The following is a 21,943-nucleotide window of genomic DNA, read 5'->3' as shown; positions in this document are numbered from 1 at the left end:
TTAAGTATAAAGTACATTTAAAATCCATGTTTAAAGAACATCTCATCCTGATGTTAATGTTTGAATGAAATATTGCAGTCTGTGCGGAGCCATCAGATCAGCGGGCTGGCTTACCCCCTGCCAAGACTAGTCTCTAAAACTGTATAAATAGAGAGCCCTTGTACACTGAAATGTATCATTATTGTTCCATCTGACCCGATCCCTGGTGCCTTAAACCAGTGTGAACTGTCCTTGGCAGGACGCTGAGCTAAATAAACATTACTATGTTCAAGACCTGCTTGATGACTTCTTCCATACTGAAAATTCCTGTGACCTACAAAATCTAATCCGTTTCCAGCTGTTCTGAGGGTTGGACCCAGCTTTCCAGTACCACCGCCCTGCCCACTATCAAGCAGCTCTGGTCAGTGTGATAGGCCGGGTAGGATCCATCCACAGCAGTCCTGATATATAGGAATAGGTCAGGAGTACTAGCCCAGGTACACCAGTAACACACTAGCAGCGACAGTTATCCAGAAGGAATACGGTTCTGGATGCCATTAAGTAGCCAAGTGGTGCAAGCAGCTGCTTAAGCCCCTCCTACTGCGGTTAGAGGGCACATTTGGGATAAAGAAAGGGAATGGTGGCAAAGAAAGCTCAGCCGGTTCCCAGCAACAACAGACAGGGTGGCATAGGCGGTCCATTCTGTCACAGATTTCCTTATACTATTATACTTACTGTATACTATTATACTTACTATATACTATTATACTTACTCTGCACTATATACTATTATACTTACTTTATACTATATATTATTATACTTGCTTTATACTTTATACCGGTGGTTCCCAGGGGTGCAGCGGCACTGTCACAGGGGTGCCGCGGGCCAGTCATAGAAAAAACAAACAACACAAAAACTTACCAATCCATGCGGCGCCGGGACCCAGCATCCTCCTCTCTCACGCAGCGTGGGAGAGTCCCGCGCCGCGCAGATTGGTAAGTTTTTGTGTTGTTTGTTTTTTCTATGGCTGGCACGCGGCAGAGGGGGACAGCGTGACAGAGAAGGAGGACACAGCGTGAGAGGGACAGAGGAGGAGGACACAGCGTGAGAGGGACAGAGGAGGAGGACACAGCGTGAGAGGGACAGAGGAGGAGGACACAGCGTGAGAGGGACAGAGGAGGAGGACACAGCGTGAGAGGGACAGAGAAGGAGGACACAGCGTGAGAGGGACAGAGAAGGAGGACACAGCTTGAGAGGGACAGAGAAGGAGGACACAGCGTGAGATGGACAGAGAAGGAGGACACAGCGTGAGAGGGACAGAGAAGGAGGACACAGCGTGAGAGGGACAGAGAAGGAGGACACAGCGTGAGAGGGACAGAGAAGGAGGACACAGCGTGAGAGGGACAGAGAAGGAAGACACAGCTTGAGAGGGGCAGAGAAGGAGGACACAGCGTGAGAGGGACAGAGGAGGAGCTTTCCAGTGTGTTCTTGATCTTTTTACATTCACCCTTGCTGTTTGAGTGTTATAAAAATGTTTCCTCTTTTCACCCATATGGATGATTGAGTTTCTTGTTCATGACACATCTTCTGTATTTTTAATATATACAGTATTATACTATGTGGCGCCCCTCCCTATTTGTTTTGTTATAGATTTTCCAGGTCACCATCTGGCTTTGTGGGAATTGTGGCTGCCTCCTGAACATAGGGAATCCTATGTCCAACTTGGACTTTAATTGAACTTCTTTGGTCTAATTGGAGTTACACGCTACACTATCTATTTTTTTGATAAAATATATATGTATATATATATATATATATGTGTGTGTGTGTGTGTGTAAAGTTATGAGAGGGGTGGTGTTTGTATGATTGACCCTTCTTGTATATTATGTACACTTGATTCATTAAAAAAAAAGCAATCCCATATAGGTGCAGTTTAATTTAGCTTTTAATTGATAGTCCTGGATGATCCTGGAACCTACAAAATCATTCAGCTGCTGACTGGAGAGGTGACTGCTGGGAATGGGACATTATACAGTAACACCAGGGGATGTGTCTGGGTGATAACTGTATCATTGTGTGTGTCAGGTTTCTATAAGGTGTGAGGATGTCACTGTCTATTTCTCCATGCAGGAGGGGGAGTATTTAGAGGTCGTTGTGAGGACATAATGGAGAATCACCAGCCCCTCACATCACTGGGTAAGAGGAGAATTTAATTTAGGGTAAAGGGGAGAGCGGTTTTAAGGGCCATCCATATACACATTATCTGGTCATCACCTATAAGCAATGTATTCAGTCACTGTGTGTCTCCTACAGATGGATCCAGTAACAGAAATACCCCAGAGAGATGTCCTCATCCTCTTTATTCACAGGATTGCACAGAGGAAAATCACAGTGTCCCACAGGAGTATCAGGTAGATTGAATATACAGTCATGGCCAAACGTTTTGAGAATGACACAGATATTGGTTTTCACAAAGTTTGCTGCTTCTATGTTTTTAGGCCTTTTTGTCAGATGTTGCTATGGTATACTGAAGTAAAATTACAAGCATTTCATAAGTGTCAAAGGCTTTTATTGACAATTACATTAAGTTTATGCAAATAGTCAATATTTGTAGTGCTGACCCTTCATTTTGAAGACCTCTGCAATTCGCCCTGGCATGCTGTCAATCAACTTCTGGGCAACATACTGACTGATGGCCACCCATTCTTGGCTAATCAATGCTTGGAGTTTGTCAGAATTTGTGGGTTTTTGTTTTTCCACCCGCCTCTTGAGGATTGACCACAAGTTCTCAATAGGATTAAGATCTGGGGAGTTTCCTGGCCATGGACCCACAATTTCGATGTTTTGATCCCCGGGCAACTTAATTATCACTTTTGCCTTATGGCAAGGTGCTCCATCATGCTGGAAAAGGCATTGTTCGTCACCAAACTGTTCTTGGATGGTTGGGAGAAGTTGCTCTTGGAGGATGTTTTGGTACCATTCTTTATTTATGACTGTGTTCTTAGGCAAAATTGTGAGTGAGCCCACTCCCTTGGCTGAGAAGCAACCCCAAACATGAATGATCTCTACTGTTGGCATGAAACAGGACTGATGGTAGCGCTCACCTTTCCTACTCCGGAGAAGCATTTTTCCAGATGCCCCAATCTGAAAGGGGATTCATCAGAGAAAATGACTTTACCCCAGTCCTCAGCAGTCCAATCCCTGTTCCTTTTGCAGAATATCAGTGTGTCCCTGATGTTTTTTCTGGAGAGAAGTGGCTTCTTTACTGGCCATCTTGACACCAGACCATCCACCAAAAGTCTTCGCCTCACTGTGAGTGCATATGCACTCACACTTGCCTGCTGCCATTCCTAAACAAGCTCTGCACTGGTGGTGCCCTGATCCTGCAGCTGAATCGACTTTAGGAGACTGTCCTGGCACTTGCTGGACTTTCTTGGGCGTCTGATAAATGGTTGATTTAGGTGCAATCTTCCTAGCAGCAATATCCTTGCCTGTGAAGCCCTTTTTGTGCAGAGCAATGATGACTGCATGTGTTTCCTTGCAGATAACCATGGTTAACAGAGGAAGAACAACATTTCAAGCACCACCCTTTTTTTTAAAGCTTCCAGTCTGTTATTCTAACTCAATCAGCATGACAGCGTTATCTCCAGCCTTGTCCCCGTCAACCATATCGCCTGTGTTAATGAGAGAATCACTCACCTGATGTCAGCTGGTCCTTTTGTGGCAGGGCTGAAATGCAGTGGAAATGTTGTTTTTAGGATAAAGTTCATTGTCATGGCAAAGAGGGACTTAAAAATTAATTTCAATTCATCTGATCACTCTTCATGACATTCTGACAAATATGGAAATTGCCGTCATAAAAAGTGAGGCAGCAGACTATAGGGTTTCACCAAATAACATAATACCTAAGGTCTTTTTCAGTACATAATCTGTAGAGAAGCTGTGTGGGTGTAATACACTGATATTCTACTGTTTCATTTTAATTAATGAAATTGAACATTATTAAAAAGTATTTTTTTTTTTTAATTTTGGGTTAATTAGTGTGAAAATCAGACTGAAATTAAGGGAGAAGAAGAGACGTATGTGAGGGGTGATCAGCAGTGTAAGGAGGAGGAAATCCCTACAGATATCAGCACAGGTGAGTAATAAACACTTATTACAGAAAAGAGTCACATATTCTCCTTGTTCAGTTACTATAACAATCTCTTCTTCTACACCCTCCTCTGACAGTACAAACTAATGATGAACAAGTATCTGCTCAGTGGGGGAGTCAGGAGCCATCAGCCCCTATTAGACTCCTGCTCTCCTCCTCACATCATATCATTGTACTACCAGCCCAGAGACAGGGGCGGATCTAGAAAACTACTGTACCCGGGGCGATTTAGGGGGGGCGATTTAGGCCCCGCCCCTTTCTAACAGTTTAGGCTGCCGACGTCTGCACAGTATGTGCAGGTCCGTCCAGCCGTGACAGGCAGGGACAGTGTGCTGCCCGGCTGCTCTGATTGTGTAATCAGAGCAGCCGGGCAGAACACTGTCCCTGCCTGTCACGGCTGGACGGACCTGCACATACTGTGCAGCCGTCGGCAGCAAGTGTCTGCTAGGGGGGGCGATCGGGGCCCCTGGATCCGCCACTGCCCAGAGATCTGACCAGTCTCCTCTCCACACTCTCTGGTGATTCTCATACATCAGGAGCCATCAGCCCCTATTAGACTCCGGCTCTCCTCCTCACATCATATCATTGTGCTACCAGCCCAGAGATCTGACCAGTCTCCTCCTCACACACTCTGGTGATTCTCATACAACAAGAGCCATCAGCCCCTATTAGACTCCTGCTCTCCTCCCACATCATATCATTGTGCTACCAGCTCAGACATCTGACCAGTCTCCTCCTCCTTCCCATACATCCGTTCAAGGAAAGTCACCGTAACGTTTCAATCGCTGATTAATGGGATGAGACAATCTGTGATATTACTCATTATCCTCGCTGTGCACTAATAGTTATATCTCAAAAGAGATGAATGAGGGGAAGAGGAATGATCCATAAGGTGCCGCTGGAAGAGAGAAGGATGCCTACACCATCAACTGGATGGTCACCAGGCCTGGTGCATGGGTGAAAGAAAGGCCCTCGTAGGAGAGGAGTGGAGCCAAGTTTCAGTGATCTGAGTGGAGGTTAAGGGAGCTAGAGATGAAAGTGTTGCAAACTGTCCTGGCATTCCAGAGGCCACAGTAAAAAGGGATGGGATATGTGGATAAGGTTGGTGAGATTGGCGGTGGGTAGAGCAGGGAAAGGTTTTGGTGGGAACTGGACAAAGCCAGGGGTTAGTGAAGAGGCAAGGCATTATGAGAGAGGTGGGGAGTCAAGGGAGGTATGGAGGTGGAAGATGTGGCCCTACTCAGCACGCAGCCACAAGTGCAGAGTAGGGCCGTAAGAGCAGGTAAGGGGACAGTTGGGTGGTATTAAGCCATGGGATCCTGAGTGTAAGTACACTGTGCAGGAGAAAGTGCAGGGAAGCGGAAGTGGGATGATGAGGAAGAGAGTTAGTGGGGAAGAGGTGAAATGAGAACCATTGGTGAAGGGAAGCATAGGAAGCAGATAATGGACTATTCTTCAAACAACATATCAAGCAGTATTCCATCTGTATTGATCATATTAGAGGGTGTGTTCTCTTTTTATTAACAATGATATATTAACTAAAAGACCAGTATGCTGTACATAGAGGCCCTCCAGTCCACTAATTTCAATCCTTTTCTAAAAAAAGTATGTTTAATTGAATCGTCATTAAATCAGTAAAATACTTTAGCACACAGATATCATGTGACCTCTCTTAACTTTTTACTGTATATTACCTACTCATACTGATGCAGATCTTCTTATACAGCATCTGCTCACAATTTCCTGGTTGGTGTAATATGATTAAAATTACAGCTTTTCTACGGCCTCTTTGCATTTCCCAGATGGTTCCATATCTGGTCCCCTTATATTGTGTTCCACTTTTTTCTGGCTATATGATCAGTTGATGCATTTTCTGTCCTCTCTCCTGAACAAGAAACTGTTTTCCCATCCACAGGCTCATTTTGAGATTGTATGTATATGATCAGACAAACATCTATGGTATGTTTTGTGATTCCACTGTTGCCACCTTGCCAGATTGTGTTAGAAAGTTGGGACAAATTTTTGGGCAGAAATGTTTCAGATACACGATGGTCTGAGATGATCTTGGAGCATTACTGATACACAATGCCTGTATCAGGAGTAAGGTGGAAGAGGCTGGGTACAAACTTCTATCCTGATGGTTCAGTTTGGGACTATCCTAATATCAAATTCTAATGGTAGACATTAATTCCCTTATTTAATGGGGTTACTGGCGTTGACATTTCCCATTAATATACCCTGTTTATTATTGTGTAACTTTATTGTTGTAGAATACATGCCTCCATATATACTTAGTAAATGTAGCGTATAGAGTCATTTCTGCTTTCCCTATGAAGCTATGGGTTGCTTATATAAATGTACACAAATCACCTGATGATCAATAAAAAAAATGTATTGTGTAATTGTGTCTTCTATAGATGGATCCAGTAACAGAAATCGCCCAGAGAGATGTCCCCGTTCTCTTTATTCACAGGATTGTACAGAGGAAAATCACAGTGTCCCACAGTGGTATCAGGTAGATGGGATTTAGTGTCTCAACAAATATAAAAATAACCACAGTGACTTTTCTCTATATGATCTGTAGAGCAGCTGTATATGTGTTATACAATGTGTGACAGGATGCACCACCTATGCCACCCTGTCTGTTGTTGCTGGGAACCGGCTGGGCTTACTTTGCCACTGTTTCCTTTTGTTTCCCCAAATGCGCCCTCTAACCGCAGTAGGAGGGGCTTACAAATGGTATCTCCACTGGAACCCTTACCAGCATCCAGAACCGGGATCCTTTTGGGTAGCTGTTGCTGCAAGTGTACCCCGTTGCTAGTGTACCTGGGCTGGTACCCTTGACCTCTTACTGTAGATCAGGGTTGTTGTGGATGGATCCCCCCTGGCCTATCACACTGGCCAGAGCTGCAGGGTAGCGGGCAGAGTGGTGGTACTGGAAAGCTGGGCCCAAACCTCAGACAGCCAGGAACGGATTAGATTTTGGGTCTAATCTGTAGGTCACAGGATTATCAGCATAGAGAAGTTCTCAAGCAGGTCTTTGAAGCAAGTGATGTTTATTTGCTGTCACACTGTTTGAAGGTACCAGTGATCAGGTCAGATGGAACAAGAATGATACATTCAGTACAAACCAATGCTGTTTTGTACAGTTTTGGACACAGCCTCACAGGGTAAGCCAGCCCCTGAAGTCTGAATTATTTTTAGTAGCAGAATGCAATATGTTTACCCAAACATTGATTTGAATGCAATTTATACTTAACAAAATTTACATTTATCGGTTATGTCTTACATCACGTGCTGTTTACAATATTCAGACAGGTTCTAACACTCTGGACAAAAGGCCCTCAGGAACCAACACTGACTACGTCCTGTGGTGCATTAGACTAAAAAGGACATGTTGGTCACTCGCATGAATAAACTTCATTAGCCTTAATGAGGACTTCCTTTTGGAGCTACAGAACAGACTCTTTAAACAAATGCCCATTGCATCAAATATATACCTCAGAAATAATGCATTTCCTCTAGCAAAGCTAAAACAAAACAAAAAAATTCTCCCCTGGTCTTAGAAAAAAAGATGTTTCCTTTAGCAAAATACACACAATATCAAAAATAAATACATTTGCAATTATATAAATAACTGACCTGTGTTATTTCTTTTGAATAAATGTATACAATAAGTTATTTATAAGTGATCCAGTCACACAATGATTAGTGAAATCAGATATTATTACATTGTTATTTTATTGTGTTTGAATTATTTAGGGTGAAGATCCGACTAATATTAAGGTAGAGCAGCTGTGTGGGTGTAATACACTGATATTCTACTGTTTAATTTTAATTAATGAAATTAAACATCATTAAAAAGTCATTTTTTTGTAATTTTTGGTTAATTAGTGTGAAGATCAGACTGAAATTAAGGGAGAAGAAGAGACGTATGTGAGGGGTGATCAGCAGTGTAAGGAGGAGGAAATCCCTACATATATCAGTACAGGTGAGTAATAAACACTTATTACAGAAATAGTCACATATTGTCCTTGTTCAGTCACTACAACAATCTCTTATTCTACACCTTCCTCTGTCAGTACAAAGTAATGTGGAAAAGTATCTGCTCAGTGGGGGAGTCAGGAGCCATCAGCCCCTATTAGTCTCCTGCTCTCCTCATCACATCATATCATTGTGCTACCAGCCCAGAGATCTGACCAGTCTCCTCCCCACACTCTCTGGTGATTCTCATACATCAGGAGCCATCAGCCCCTATTAGACTCCTGCTCTCCTCCTCACATCATATCATTGTGCTACCAGCCCAGAGATCTGATCAGCCTCCTCCCCACACTCTGGTGATTCTCATACATCAGGAGCCATCAGCCCCTATTAGACTCCTGCTCTCCTCCTCACATCATATCATTGTGTTACCAGCCCAGAGATCTGATCAGCCTCCTCCCCACACTCTGGTGATTCTCATACATCAGGAGCCATCAGCCCCTATTAGACTCCTGCTCTCCTCCTCACATCATATCATTGTGCTACCAGCCCAGAGATCTGACCAGTCTCCTCCTCACACTGTAATGTTGCTAATACATCAGTACATTGGATATCACCATTGTGGTTCCTTCTCTGATCAAGGGGGTGAGATCCCCCCTTTACCCATGATCATCCCTATGTATTAATATTTGATACAGTTTTATGTGTGTATATTAACACAGCAATACTAAAGCAAAATAGCAGCTGATATCACTAGGCAAACACAAACGTATAACCACACACCTGTCGTTGCACAATAGCTCTCCTCCATTCTCTGATTGGTTAGTACATAATGTTGCTCTTCCTGTGAGCTGTCTCTGTATCCTGCTCTGCCCTAGGCTTCCTTCCAGTTGTTGTTGCTCATCTGTGCCCTGCTCCATTTCCCCTCTCATTCCTGACGCTCTCCTCCGCTCTGTGCTGTTGTCATTCTGTGCTGCTATTTCCTACTATACTGCTCTCCTGCTCTCTCTGTACTTGTCTACATCAAAGCCTTATTCTAAATTAGTAGCTGTGGAGCTACGTTACCTGAGGTTGACCAGAGGGACATAGAGAGGCTGCTTTTGCCACCTAGGTGTCCACCTGGAGAACTTCAAGTAGTATAGACCCATTTATAGGACGTTCTGCTAATTTCACCCAAGTCTACTCTGCTTCCATGGCTCCAGTGTTTGTATCTGAGGGCAGTAATTTGATAGACATTGTGGTCGGACAATATTACTGGCTTGGGAAATGCATTATGGGTGGAGTAGTCCAATGTGTCTAGGCTACTTGCATGTCACTGTTGCTGGATCTATGTATTGTGCTTGGTAATGCACTTGTGTTCTATGTTAAGCCAATGTTTTATATCTTCAAGAAAAGTCATATTAGCTTTTTATACACTTATAATTGTGTTCATAGTTTGCAAATTGAAATGAAAGCTCTTGAACTCTATAATAGTATGACAATTTACTCAATGTACTAACAAGATGTCTATTTACATACATTTATATCCAGCAGATGGACGCAAAAACAGGACTATTTCGAAGGGATGTCTTATTTTGTCTCCAGATTTTAAAATAGAAGATAACATTATACAAGGTTCTCCAGGAGAGGCCCCGATTACTCTAAACATTCATCCAGCACTGCACAGTGCAGATATATCATCTGATCCCTCTAATTATTATGACGGATGTTCTGTTGTTAACTCAGATATTGTTACACACAGTAGAACTCGTACAGGGAATACAGCCTTTCCTTGTTGTGAATGTGGTAAACGTTTTATACATCAGTCAATCTTTCTTAGACATCAAAGAAAGCACACAGGAGAAAAAACATTTCCCGTTTCTGAATGTGGGAAGTGTTTTACACAGAAACCATGTCTTGTTAAACATCAGAGAACTCACACAGATGAGAAACCATTTCCATGCTCGTTTTGTGGGAAATGGTATCCACATAAATCAACTCTTCTTGTACATCAAAGAACTCACACAGGTGAAAAACCATTTTCGTGTTCTGAGTGCTACAAATGTTTTGCACATAAATCAGCTCTTGTTAGACATCAGAGAACTCACACAGGTGAAAAACCATTTTCATGCTCAGAGTGTGGAAAATGGTTTATGTGGAAATCAGATCTTATTGATCATCAAAGAACTCACACAGGTGAGAATCCATTCCTGTGTTCCGAGTGTGGAAAATATTTTACACACAAATCAGCTCTTGTTAGACATCAGAGAACTCACACAGGTGAAAAACCATTTCTGTGTTCTGAGTGCGACAAATGTTTTTCACATAATACATCTCTTGTTAAACATCAGAGAACTCACACAGGTGATAAACCATTTCCATGTTCTGAGTGTGAGAAATGCTTTACAAATAAATCACATCTTGTTAAACATCAGAGACTCCACACAGGTGAGAAACCATTTCCATGTTCTGAGTGTGGGAAATGTTTTTCACATAAATCAGGTCTTGTTGAACATCAGAGACTTCACACAGGTGAGAAACCATTTCCATGTTCTGAGTGTGGGAGATGTTTTCCATATAAATCAGGACTTCTTAGACATCAGAGAACTCACACAGGCGATAAACCATTCCCATGTTCTGAGTGCAAGAAATGTTTTACACATAAATCAGGTCTTGTTGAACATCAGAAAACTCACACAGGTGAGAGACCAGTTTCATGCACAGAGTGTGGGAAATGTTTTACACATAAATCAAATCTTCTTAGACATCAGAGAACTCACACTGGTGAAAAACAGTTTCCATGTTCTGATGGGTGTTAGAAATGTTTTACATGCAAATTAGCTCTACATTTTAGAACATTATCCCAGGAGAAAAGCCATTTTAGTAGTGGTAGACATGAAACAGTGTTGCAGCAGTATTCCTAATGTTGTAAAAGCTGTTTATTTGATAAATACAAACTCTATAAATGTACAGCGTGTGTACTTATTAGACATCACTGAGGTATGGAGGAGAAATCAAATCTCCAGGCACACAGTATACCAACATGTTATAATTTAGTTATCATTCATAGACATAGGTGGAATGTGTATTATTAACATCAGACTGGAGAAGATCACACATGTGTGGAACTTATTCCAGTTTCCTGATTATATTAGATATCGGCATCACTGTCCACAGTAATAACAAGACCACATTGTTGTTATACAGGATCCTAAGTAATCCCAATAATGAGCTGCAGATATAGTGTGGGATCTGGGACAATATTATAAAAATACACAAGGGATACTCCCCATACTCCTTGCTTTGGATCTCACCCCAACATAGAACAAGACGCCTAGCCCAACTACCCTCAGCCCGTTTCTCTGTTTCTGGGACCAAGTGACTAGATCCTATAAAATGTTATCTGAATACCCGCTTCTTGTCCCGCTCTGGAGCAATAAAAAATTTGAACCAGGCCTAGATCACAGAACATTTCATCACTGGACCTCTCAAAATCTGCTCTTTGCCAGGGATCTGGCCCCAATGAGGGTGTTCCCTACATTTTCAGAATTGCAGAATAGACTAGGATTGCCGCGAATATTTTTCTATCAATATCTGCAGCTTAGGCATTTTTATCGTTCCCTAAGAACTCCTCCCCCTTCGGATCGATGGTCGACCTTAGAGTCTCTATGTTGTTCCTCTACCATTACTAGAGGTTTAATATCCACTGTTTACCAGCTGATTAATAGCTTTGGTCAGCCGGATAAAGAGCCGCACGAGTTGGCTTGGGAACGGGACACTGGGGAGACCCTGACACCAAAAGAATGGTCAAAGATAAGAAATAACCTAGCTAAAACATCAATTTCGGTGAGAATAAAGGAAAATTCATGTAAAATTTATTACAGGTGGTATTTAGTCCCTTCCCATCTGCATACTATCTTTCCTGCTTCCAGTGATCGATGTTGGAGGGGTTGCGGACTGCGGGCTACCCTGTTGCACGTTTGGTGGAGTTGCCCCAGACTGCAGTCTTACTGGCAGCAAATTCATAAGCTAATTGAATCTGTGACCCAGGTTAAGATGCCTGATTCCCCTCTGTACTCCCTTCTTCCTAGACTACTCCCTGACGTCACCCGGCCCATACAAAAGCTCATTGGCCATATGGTAAATGCAGCCAAATGTTTGATTGCAGCTCACTGGAAGGATACTGCCCCCCCTCCCTCACTCTCAGCTACCATTAGCAAAATTTGGTCTATTTACAGAATGGAAAGCATCACAGCGTCCTTAAAGATAAACCAGAGAATTTCCAAAATACATGGTCTCCTTGGACGTGCCATTTCAATGCTGAACCCCCATTAACAACCATCTGACACCCATCCGCTCCCATAAACTATGATAGGCTTGGAACATCTTATACTTTTAAATGATAGTCATAGACACCTCCTTATAGCCAAGTTTGTAATTATTTTTCCTCTTTACCACTTGATTCAGGGAACAAAAGGTGATAAACTCTTCCCCCCCCCCCTCCACCCATTGTTTGTCTTCCCCTTTCCCCTCAAGCAACAAAAATAAGAAAAACAACACTCTCGTTCCTTTACAGTAACATGCCAATTTGCTATGTACTGTTTCAAGTTTTCTTTTATGTGCATTTCTGTTACTTGAAGTGAAGTGTTTCACATATATGTCATATGATGTCTCACTTTTCACGACTGTTGTTTTGAAACACCTTAATAAAAATTTACTTAAAATAAAAAATACACAAGGGGGCGCTCGTTATCTCACTTCCCAACAAATTTATTAAAATACATTTATTATTATATATGTAAAGATTCCTTGTAAATATAATAAACATTTATGATTTATATTTACAAGGAATCTGCACATATATAATAATAAATGTATTTTAATAAATTTGTTGGGAAGCGAGATAACGAGCGCTCCCTTGTGTATTTTTTATAGTGTTTTGTCTATTTGCCTAGGCTTGTATCCTAGTCTTTGGGGGCAGCTGTTATTCACTCCGTAGGTCTTTCCTAGCGCCCTAACTGTACTTTTTTGTGTCTGGGACAATACTACATTGTTCACACAGGAATTGAAAGTGGACAATGTTTATATAATTCTGTAATATATTACTATTTACTGAGGATCATTTACCAAGCTCCAGAAATGTGGGCCCACAGTGCAAATGTAATATTGTGAGTAATCCATTTATATGGGGACATGCGTGTCCTGGTGGGTAAAGATGCATCTGAAAAACTAAAGTGCAAAACTGCTCCTTACGGGAGAAGCTAAGTGGACCCAGACTTCTATTGTGACCACATGTAAAAATTAGATGTTTAAATGAGGGTCAAAGAGTGAATTGTGCATTTGTACAGAGGCCTTTCCAGTTCAGCGAGTGGGTACATGACCTTTTTCACCTGGAAAGGTACATGACTGATGCTCACAGGTGGTAGAGAAGAAGCCTCGGCCTGTGTTTTAAATGTAATACATTTTACACCATGAGGTACATTTTAATTTAATAAAAATACATTTATTTGGGTATAAATACCCGTGACAGAAGCGTGACACGTAATAAATACATTCGGGTCAATGAACAGCACTTCTGGAGAAAAAAAGGAAAAAGTTGACATATGTGAAGAGTGTTTTAATATACTAGACAGGATTTTGAGACGTAGTTTTTGCTTCTTTTTTTTTTCCATGTGCTTCTAAAAGTGGAATACGTGTATATAGGGACTAGGACAATAAATATTGAATAATTAAATTCTCTCTGGGGCTGTATTTTTTTACATTTGGTCAATTATCTCCTGTTGGATTTTCCTGTTAAAAACATTAATTTTCCCCTTCCAGCAGCCGGATGTTTTCTACTAGATAGTAAGAACCTCTCTCGCCTTCTTTCTGGAATTAATTCATAAATTTGAGGATGTGTTTAATTGACATTGTGACAGCTGCTTTCATTTACATATTTACATACAGGATTTTTGTGGAGATCACACAATCTGCTATAGATGGGGCATGTTTAGTTATGGAGGTATTGGACCTATGTGGTCTTTGTAGAGGTCCAACCTGGATGGAGACTCTTTAGCAGTGTAGTTTAAGAATAGTATAAGACTACAAGCTGAAATAAAAGAACATGCATACCCAAGATGACTAATTTCTTAAAAACACTAAAAAGCAGAAATTCATGTTAAAATTTCCACTGTACTCAGATAAAGGTTACATACTGAAAACATAAATATCTCACAGGGGTATACAGTGATTTAACCTTCTTACTATAGCTGTGACTTACTAAGTGTAGTATGGACAGCTTAACACACAGTGGGGAGACATATTATGGGCTGAGACAATACAGCCTATCAGTTCTCTAGGAACCAGTGACATCACTGAAGGACTTCATGAATCTAAAGAATGCCCACAAAATGGTAGTCTGCTGCGTGTAAGTGACAATTGTGCTTTAATGTGTCACTGTAAGCATAATTTAGAGTCTTATCTGTGCTGCTCCTTCTTTGCAAGTGAAAGTTCATTGCTATTTTTATTGTTCTTATAAAACTTCATTGCAGGAAGGACCACCTATGCCACCCTCTCTGTTGTGTGGCTGGGGACCGGTTGGGCTTGTCTTGCCACCGTCCCCTTTTCTTTATCCCAAATGCGCCCTCTAACCGCAGTAGGAGGGTCTTTTACTGCTGTCGCTATTCGACTACTTCGCGACGTCCAGAACCAGTTTCTTCTGAGTAACTCTCGCTAGTTTTCTACCCCCTTGCTGGTACCCCTGACCTCTTCTTGCCTTCAGATCAGGGTTGCTGTGGATGGTTCCCCCTAGTCTATCACACTGGACAGAGCTGCAGGTAGCGGCAGAGCATTGGTACTGAATGCTGGGTCCCAACCTCAGAACAGCTGGATAACGAATTAGATTGGTCTAATCTTTGGTCCCAGAAATTACAGCAGCTAAGTAGGTGTCAAAGCAGGTTCCTCAAGTAGTTGATATTTATTAGCTCAGGAACTCCTAAAAAGGACAGTTACATTCATTAGTTTAGCATACAAGTGGTATCCAGAAGATGGAATAATGATACATGGTCTAACAGAGCTCCTTTTCATACAGATTCTGACACACATATTAGCAGGGGTAACACCACCGCCTGATTCTAGATGGCTCCTCAAAGACTCATAAATCACAGGCAATAATTACCATTAGGATGTAATTTATCCTTTAACAGTAGAACTAACGCAATTTAAGCTTTAGCAAAATTTACATTAATCTGTTATTTCTCCTTCCTACAATTGGGGGACACTGCAAGACATTGGGGTACAGTAGGTGTTACTAGGAGTTTAGGCACTTACACATTTAATACATACATTCCTCCCCTACTATGCCCCTCATCTCCTGCAGATACCTCAGTGCCTTGGAGAGAAGTCACATAGGTATAGGCTCCTGCCTATACTTGTGTTGGTTTTAGGCTTTCATGTTTTTATTTTTAATTCCTTTTCAGGTGCAGTGCGGGGATCAGTCCTAAGACCCAGAGGAGTGAATAGCCTGTCGGCTTCCTTCACTCTGGGTCCCTGCGAAAGGTAAGCAGCAGTCTGACTCACTTGCCTTGCACCGTTTTTGGGCAGTCTTCACCTAGAAATGGGCATTTGGGACGCATATATTGCCATACAGCAGCATTTATCCAGCAGCCAGCACTGCTTTACCATGGCCATAAAGACGGCCGAGGCCACAGTATTTAGAATGGGCGGGAGTGAAGCTGCAGCAGCCACTGCTTCCCTCCCAACGGCCATGCCGGCAAGTCCCTCCTCTGCCCTAGACATCGAGTAGAGGGGGGACAGAGCAGCGATCCCGCTCATTAGGCGATTTGCTTGCTAAAGGGAGCACTCACAGTCTTGGCAATAATTTATTATGCGCATTTACATTTCAATATGTCTGAAAAGTGGACTTCCAAGAATAATGGACCCACTAGCTCGGCTGTGCTATATTATTCATGTGCCAATTGTAGTTCTGAATTATCTTTTGGACAGTCTAACCAGGATGCTCTTTGTACAGTTTGCGAACCTGAAATCCAGGAGCGCCATGCTCCAACTCAAGAGTCATACAGCTCTGGAGGAACCGCTCTGGGCTAAATCACTGGCTGAGCTCACTAAGGTCATGTTACGATCCGCAGAGGTACGTGAAGCTTCCATTTCTCACACTTCTATACACTCTCAGGCTGTCGCAGGCACGTCCTCACAATCTGAGTCCACTTGGAGCAGAGCACTTGCTTAAAATCAATCATAGGGGCAAGCGATTTGGTTCAGATGCGGTTCAGGTACAGGATCAGGATTCGGACCATTCTTGATCATAGGATGTGTGTGGCCGGGTCCCGAGTGCGGCGGCCATCTTGGAAAATGACTCCGACACGGGGAGGGTTAATGCCCGGAGTTGGAAGGGTTAAATCACTGGGTACTAGGTGCAGCGTGAAATGTTAATAAAAATGTCTTATGTGTAAATAAAAATGTATGGTGCAGTGTGCGCTGTGGTGCTGGGAGAGTAATACCCAATGCTGCAGCCATGAAGGGATTAAATGTATTTAATTAAATGAATATATAAATGCCTGTAAATAAATGATTGTGTATAGGGTGCTGCAGTGCCATTAGTTAGCCAGCGTGCAGCAAGGGTTAACCACCCGCGCTAGGTGCCAGGAGTGTAACTGTGTTCTAAATGTCCCGTGGTTGAAAGAAATAAATGTATATGTGTATAATAAAGAAAAAGAACTTACCCTGTCCCTGGTGGTCTAGCTGGGGCTGCAGAGGCAGCCCTGGATCCTTCACCCCCCCTTCCCCCTGCAGCCAGCTTCAGTGGCTTCTGGAGGGACTTCCATAGGGGTCTCCTGGGATCAAACAGCTCCAAGAGGTGCAGCGCCTCCTGCGGGGTCCCTGGAAGCCAAGTCCCTAGCCGGAGCTCAAAGAGCTTCAGCTAGCTACAGGCCATAGTAAAGGCAGAGGCGCTGTTAGGCGGGGAACCTCGAGACCGGGTGACAAGTCTGTCTGTGACTTAAATAGGTCACGTTTCACTCTCTCTATCCAACATTTCCTTTCTTTTAACATCTCTCCACCTATCTCACCCTCCCCATATCCTAAAGTTACTCTCAGAAGGCGTAACCTGGACACCATTGATTCTACCACATTCTCATCCTTCCTGGTCTCTCACCTCTTCCCCATCACCAGTCTTTCTTGCCCCAATCAGACTGTCTCCTTCTATAATAACACCCGTTTGTCACCCTGGCTGTCACTAACAAGCTTCTATAATCCCTGCCTAAACCTTGACATTCCAAACTTACCCACTATCTTCAACAATGCTTGCATAGTGCAGAATGGCTCTGCAGGAAGTCACTCATTCATTCTGACTTCCATCCCTTCAAGTTCATTCTCTCTTCTTACAGTTCTGCACTTTGACTCTCTAAACAGTCCTACCTTAAGGCTCTCATTTTTCCAAACTCTGTCAAATCTTTGCCATCCTCAACTGTCTCCTCCCATTCCCTTCATTTCTTTCTGCTCTCGACTTTGCTACCCCCTTCGTTTCCAAAATTAAGTCCATAAATCATGACATCTCTTCCCATCAATCCATTCTTCTCCTACCATCTCCCTCCTCTTTTCCTACCTTGTCACACACCCCTCCCTTCTCTGTGGATGCTTTTCTCTACCCTTGCTCTCCACTGTCACCACAACTCACTAGCCCGCCCCTGTTCTTGCCTGTAGTAGTCTGGTAAGGGGTTGTTAATAACTGCAGGCCCAAAGGTCTGGCTTCACCCTTCTGCAACTAAACTCAGAAAGGGAACGGTCAAAAGAACCTACCAACTTTTGGTGGGCTCACCCCATATACCTGGATGTTTTCCAACCATCAAAATCACAGTCCACACCTGCCAGTAGGTAAACTGTCCACAATTGTGCCCCAGATAGTTCAAACTAAAAGGATTATCACTCCCCAGTCACTGCTTGTTGAAAGAGAAATCACACATGATTCAGATCAAAACTCTCTTTAACCTTATCTAATTTCCACATTACCCGAGTGATAACAACCTGCTGTCCATGGAAACCTTTGTTCTTATTGGGCTGTAGACTAATAGAGGTCAAACTGTGTGATAACTGTAGACCTCCTTGTGATGGGTTCCTGCACTAACTAGTTATAAATTTACAACTTGGGACTTACCTCATTTAATACCTCTAAAAAGTAGTATTGGTAGGAACCAGACAATGCTCTGATTATAAATACCTATGAGTAGATGGGTGGAGTGCTGGGCAAAAAAGAAGGCCATCATAACTTTAAAAATCCACCAAACGTCTAAGGGTGGTGGTCCGTACACCCTAATTTCCAAATGTATTAAAAGGTGTAACTACATTTCTCTATATGTGGTTTGAGAATGGAGAAGTTCTCTCCAAAATGTAAACTACAGCAGATATTCAACCAAAAGCTAAGTTTCTTTGGTTTTAAAAAACAATGAGTGACTTCATTTATTGATATTGAGACTATATATATATATATATATATATATATATATATATATATATATATATAATTTATTTATTTATTTTTGATAGCAGAATTAGGGAAGGGCATGGAGGAGTTAAGGAAAGCAGCTTAACAGGTACCTGCTGTTATCTCCTCCTCCTGGACAGCATACACATTGGGTGATGCATAGCTGCATGTCTCCTAGGTGGGCCTTCTCATAACAATTTAACTAAAAATTTCTCATGTATAATCTGTCCCATGATAGCACCTCTATAAGCTAAAGCCATAAGACCTAGTACTCTGAGGCACTCTTCTGCTGTTGTCAATGTTGTTCGTCAGTGACACAATATCTCCAGTATTCATGTTTGCTCTATCTCTCTCTGATGTCAAGAAAGCCTTTCCTTGTACATTATCTAGATACATTCTGAGAAAGTCCATCCTCTGGGTTGGACATAGATGACTATTTATTCATTATTCAACAATGTTCCATCAGGACCTGCAGCACTCAGTTAGTGATTTGCATTTCTTGCTGAAGAAGCTGTTATTACGATATCGTCTAGGTAGGACCATGGTGATAAACACTTTCTTAGCTTTCCCATGACCATTACTAAAACTTTGGTTTAGGTAGGTCCTTGGCAATACTGATAGCCTGAAAGGGAAACATTTGTACCGATAGTGACTGTTGAATATCATAAATATGAGAAATCTATGATGTTCCTGGCAAATTGGAAGGTGCAGGTAGGTGGTTTTTAAATCTTCCAATATAAAAAATCTTCCTACCTACATAGCATTGAGGGTGGTCTTCTTTGTGCTGCTGGAAATCTGAAAATCACTGTTAGGACATCAACATATTAACATTTTGTTTCAGTGCTACGTTTCTCCCAGTTTCTGGGATTTGGTGATGTTATATACTCTTTCTGGAGGTCCTGATAGAAACTCCAATCTGTAACCCTCCTCTATTGTTGTTACCATCCACTGGGCTGTAGTGGTTGATGCTAATTATGCCAGAAAACTTGTAACTCTGCATCTTACCTTGACATCTACCATAGAGTGGATCTCCCTGGCATCATTGGGAGAAAGATTTAGCAGACCTTCTCGATTTTCCTTTTGCTGATGAAAAATCTGCCTTGAAGCTCTAGCCTTGTAGCACATTGTATAACCTCTTCTAGACAGCTAAAGGCTTGCTTTTATTCCCTATGTGAATTTGCATCCTATGAGCTCCTCAGTGGAAATCTTTTACTAGGCCTTTCCTGGGGTCGCCAGCTTGAGTCCCCCCCGTAACAATTTTGAAATTATGGCATCTAATTTCTGAGCAAAGAGGTAATCTCCTTCAAAAGGGAGTGATATCAGCTTATTATTGACTCTATAGCCACCCTCCATGGCCTTAACCATAAAGCTCTTCTTATAGAAAATAGAGAAGCCATAGTCCTAGTGGCCAACCTGATCGCATCTAGGGATACCTTACACTTATGTTCTGTTTCCAGCTGTATTCTTTGGACAACCTTAAGAAGTTTACTCCTCTTTATTCCATCCTGTATATATTTTTCTAAATCATCACCCTAGATACGCAATACTCTGGCTGTCCTTGTTGTAGCTACTACACGCTTTAGTGTTGCCACTATTATAAGATGTAGCTTTTTAGCTCCTCCTCTTAAATTCTTCTATCCACACTATCTTTAAAAGAAGTTAATATCCTCAACAGGAATGGTAGTATTTTTGGAGAATCTAGCTACCACTTTGTCCACCTTTGCAGATATATTGCAAACCCTAGTCTGCTCTGGAGAATAGGGGAAAATACAAAAAAGTCTATTCATGTTAAGGAAAAGTTTATTTCGGTAGTTCCATTTCTCTGAAATTATTCCCTTGTTAAGTTTATCTTAGGTCCCTGGTGTTAGGAACAGCAGGTAATTGTTGTTTTCTTTCTGTCTGCTGCAGTGTTATTTTCAGCCTGGGTGTGATCACTTTAACTCCTCTCACCTGCAGCTCATTGGCTCTGATTGGCTGCTCCTTCTTTAAATACCTGTCAGTTTCACTGAACCTTTGCCGGTTATAGCGTTCAGTTCCTGGCTGCTGACCTGCTCCTGGGTAGTGCGCTGCTTCCTGGATTGATATTCTGTGTATGACCTTTGGCTCGTTTACTGGACTGTGTTTTATTGCTGGTGGCCCTGACCTTTTGCTCGTGACTTGGATATCCTTGCTTTCTGCCGGCGTTGACCCTTACCTCGCTGCCTGCTTCTGTCCTCGGATCCCGTCTTGTTCCTGACCACGGTTATCACCTGTCATCACCTCCTATACCATGCTGTTGTGATATTCATAAGCTTGTACTCCTCTTAGTCCTGGGGGCATCTGAGTACCTCTGAGTGAGACAAGCTCTACAGGAAAGGTGGCTGCTATAGGTGAAGATCTTTACACCCTGTTCTGCAAGCTTATGATATTCAGCCGTTAGCCCTAACACCTGGAATGTTTCCTGCAAAGATTGGTTTTCTGAAACATCTTCAATTTCTATGCAATGATCAATGTGGGCTGGTATACAATGGTTTGTCATACCGGCACTTCTACCACTGCTTTCATTTTACAGAGTGACCGTTCCCTCTACCCCTCTCCCCTTCTACAAGTCCCTGTATTAGCACCATGATAAGGCACCCAATGAGTCCACCATACCTTAGCATCCAATCTAGCAGAGTGGCTGTAATCACCCCCACCCCAGCAGTGTGGTTTGTGATCCCGAACTCGCCCTCCTCAGCAGTGTGATTGCCTTCCTGAAAAGCAGTTTCGTTGAGAGCGTGAATCTCCCACATCAGACAGCGTGGTTACGATTGCGACCTCCCGGAAATGTGGGATTGCATTTGATGTAATGATACACTTTATGTACCATAAGCTTTTACTTTTTAACTTTTTTTTACCTTTGCAACTCCCATACCAAAGCTGAAGAGAGGAGTGAAAATATGCCTTCCACATGCATTCCAGTCACTCTCGCCAATTGAGGCACAAGTGAGCAGAGAAGAGAGAAGTCAGCAGAGAAGTGATTGTGAGTGGGAATGCTCTAAGAGAGAAAAGAGGGCAAGTAGAATAAGGAAAATAAATGAGTGAAGAAAGCTTCAGAAAGATTGGTAAGAGGAACAAGTGAGAAAATGTAACAGGGGAGAAGATGGTGCAGGAGAATAAGTAAGAAGTAAAGTGTTATGGGAGAGATATCTTAAGAATGGGAGCGTCAGAGATACAGCCACCAACTTTGAGAAAAGTTGATAATGTTTTATATTGATAGATAAGAATAAAAATGCACTTAGATAAAAGGGAGAGGACTACAGAGAAAACATAAAAAATAAAGAAGAGGGACATCTGAAGTGAAAAATCTGCTTGAGCAACCTAGCACCCAAGTTGTCATGGAACTACAATAAAG

The 21,943-nt window shown here is 42.3% G+C and overlaps 2 protein-coding genes across 5 annotated transcripts in view; one reads left to right on the top strand and one right to left on the bottom strand.

Moving 5' to 3' along the window:
- The window catches only part of LOC142160132 (uncharacterized), a 187,585-nt gene that overhangs the window by 3,971 nt on the left and 161,671 nt on the right, over nt 1-21,943 (top strand). Inside the window, exons 2-4 of the mRNA XM_075215100.1 lie at nt 2,111-2,176; nt 2,294-2,391; nt 4,022-4,118. Of these exons, the coding sequence (XP_075071201.1) occupies nt 2,146-2,176; nt 2,294-2,391; nt 4,022-4,118 (226 nt within the window). The 5' untranslated portion in view covers nt 2,111-2,145. The remainder of the gene's footprint in view (nt 1-2,110; nt 2,177-2,293; nt 2,392-4,021; nt 4,119-21,943) is intronic.
- Nucleotides 1-21,943, bottom strand: part of LOC142160075 (uncharacterized) — a 282,721-nt gene that overhangs the window by 227,673 nt on the left and 33,105 nt on the right. The gene's annotated exons all lie outside the window — the stretch shown is intronic.

This window comes from Mixophyes fleayi, chromosome 6 (assembly GCF_038048845.1).
Source record: "Mixophyes fleayi isolate aMixFle1 chromosome 6, aMixFle1.hap1, whole genome shotgun sequence".
Classification (NCBI taxonomy): domain Eukaryota; kingdom Metazoa; phylum Chordata; class Amphibia; order Anura; family Limnodynastidae; genus Mixophyes; species Mixophyes fleayi.
This window is presented reverse-complemented; position numbering and strand designations above follow the sequence as displayed.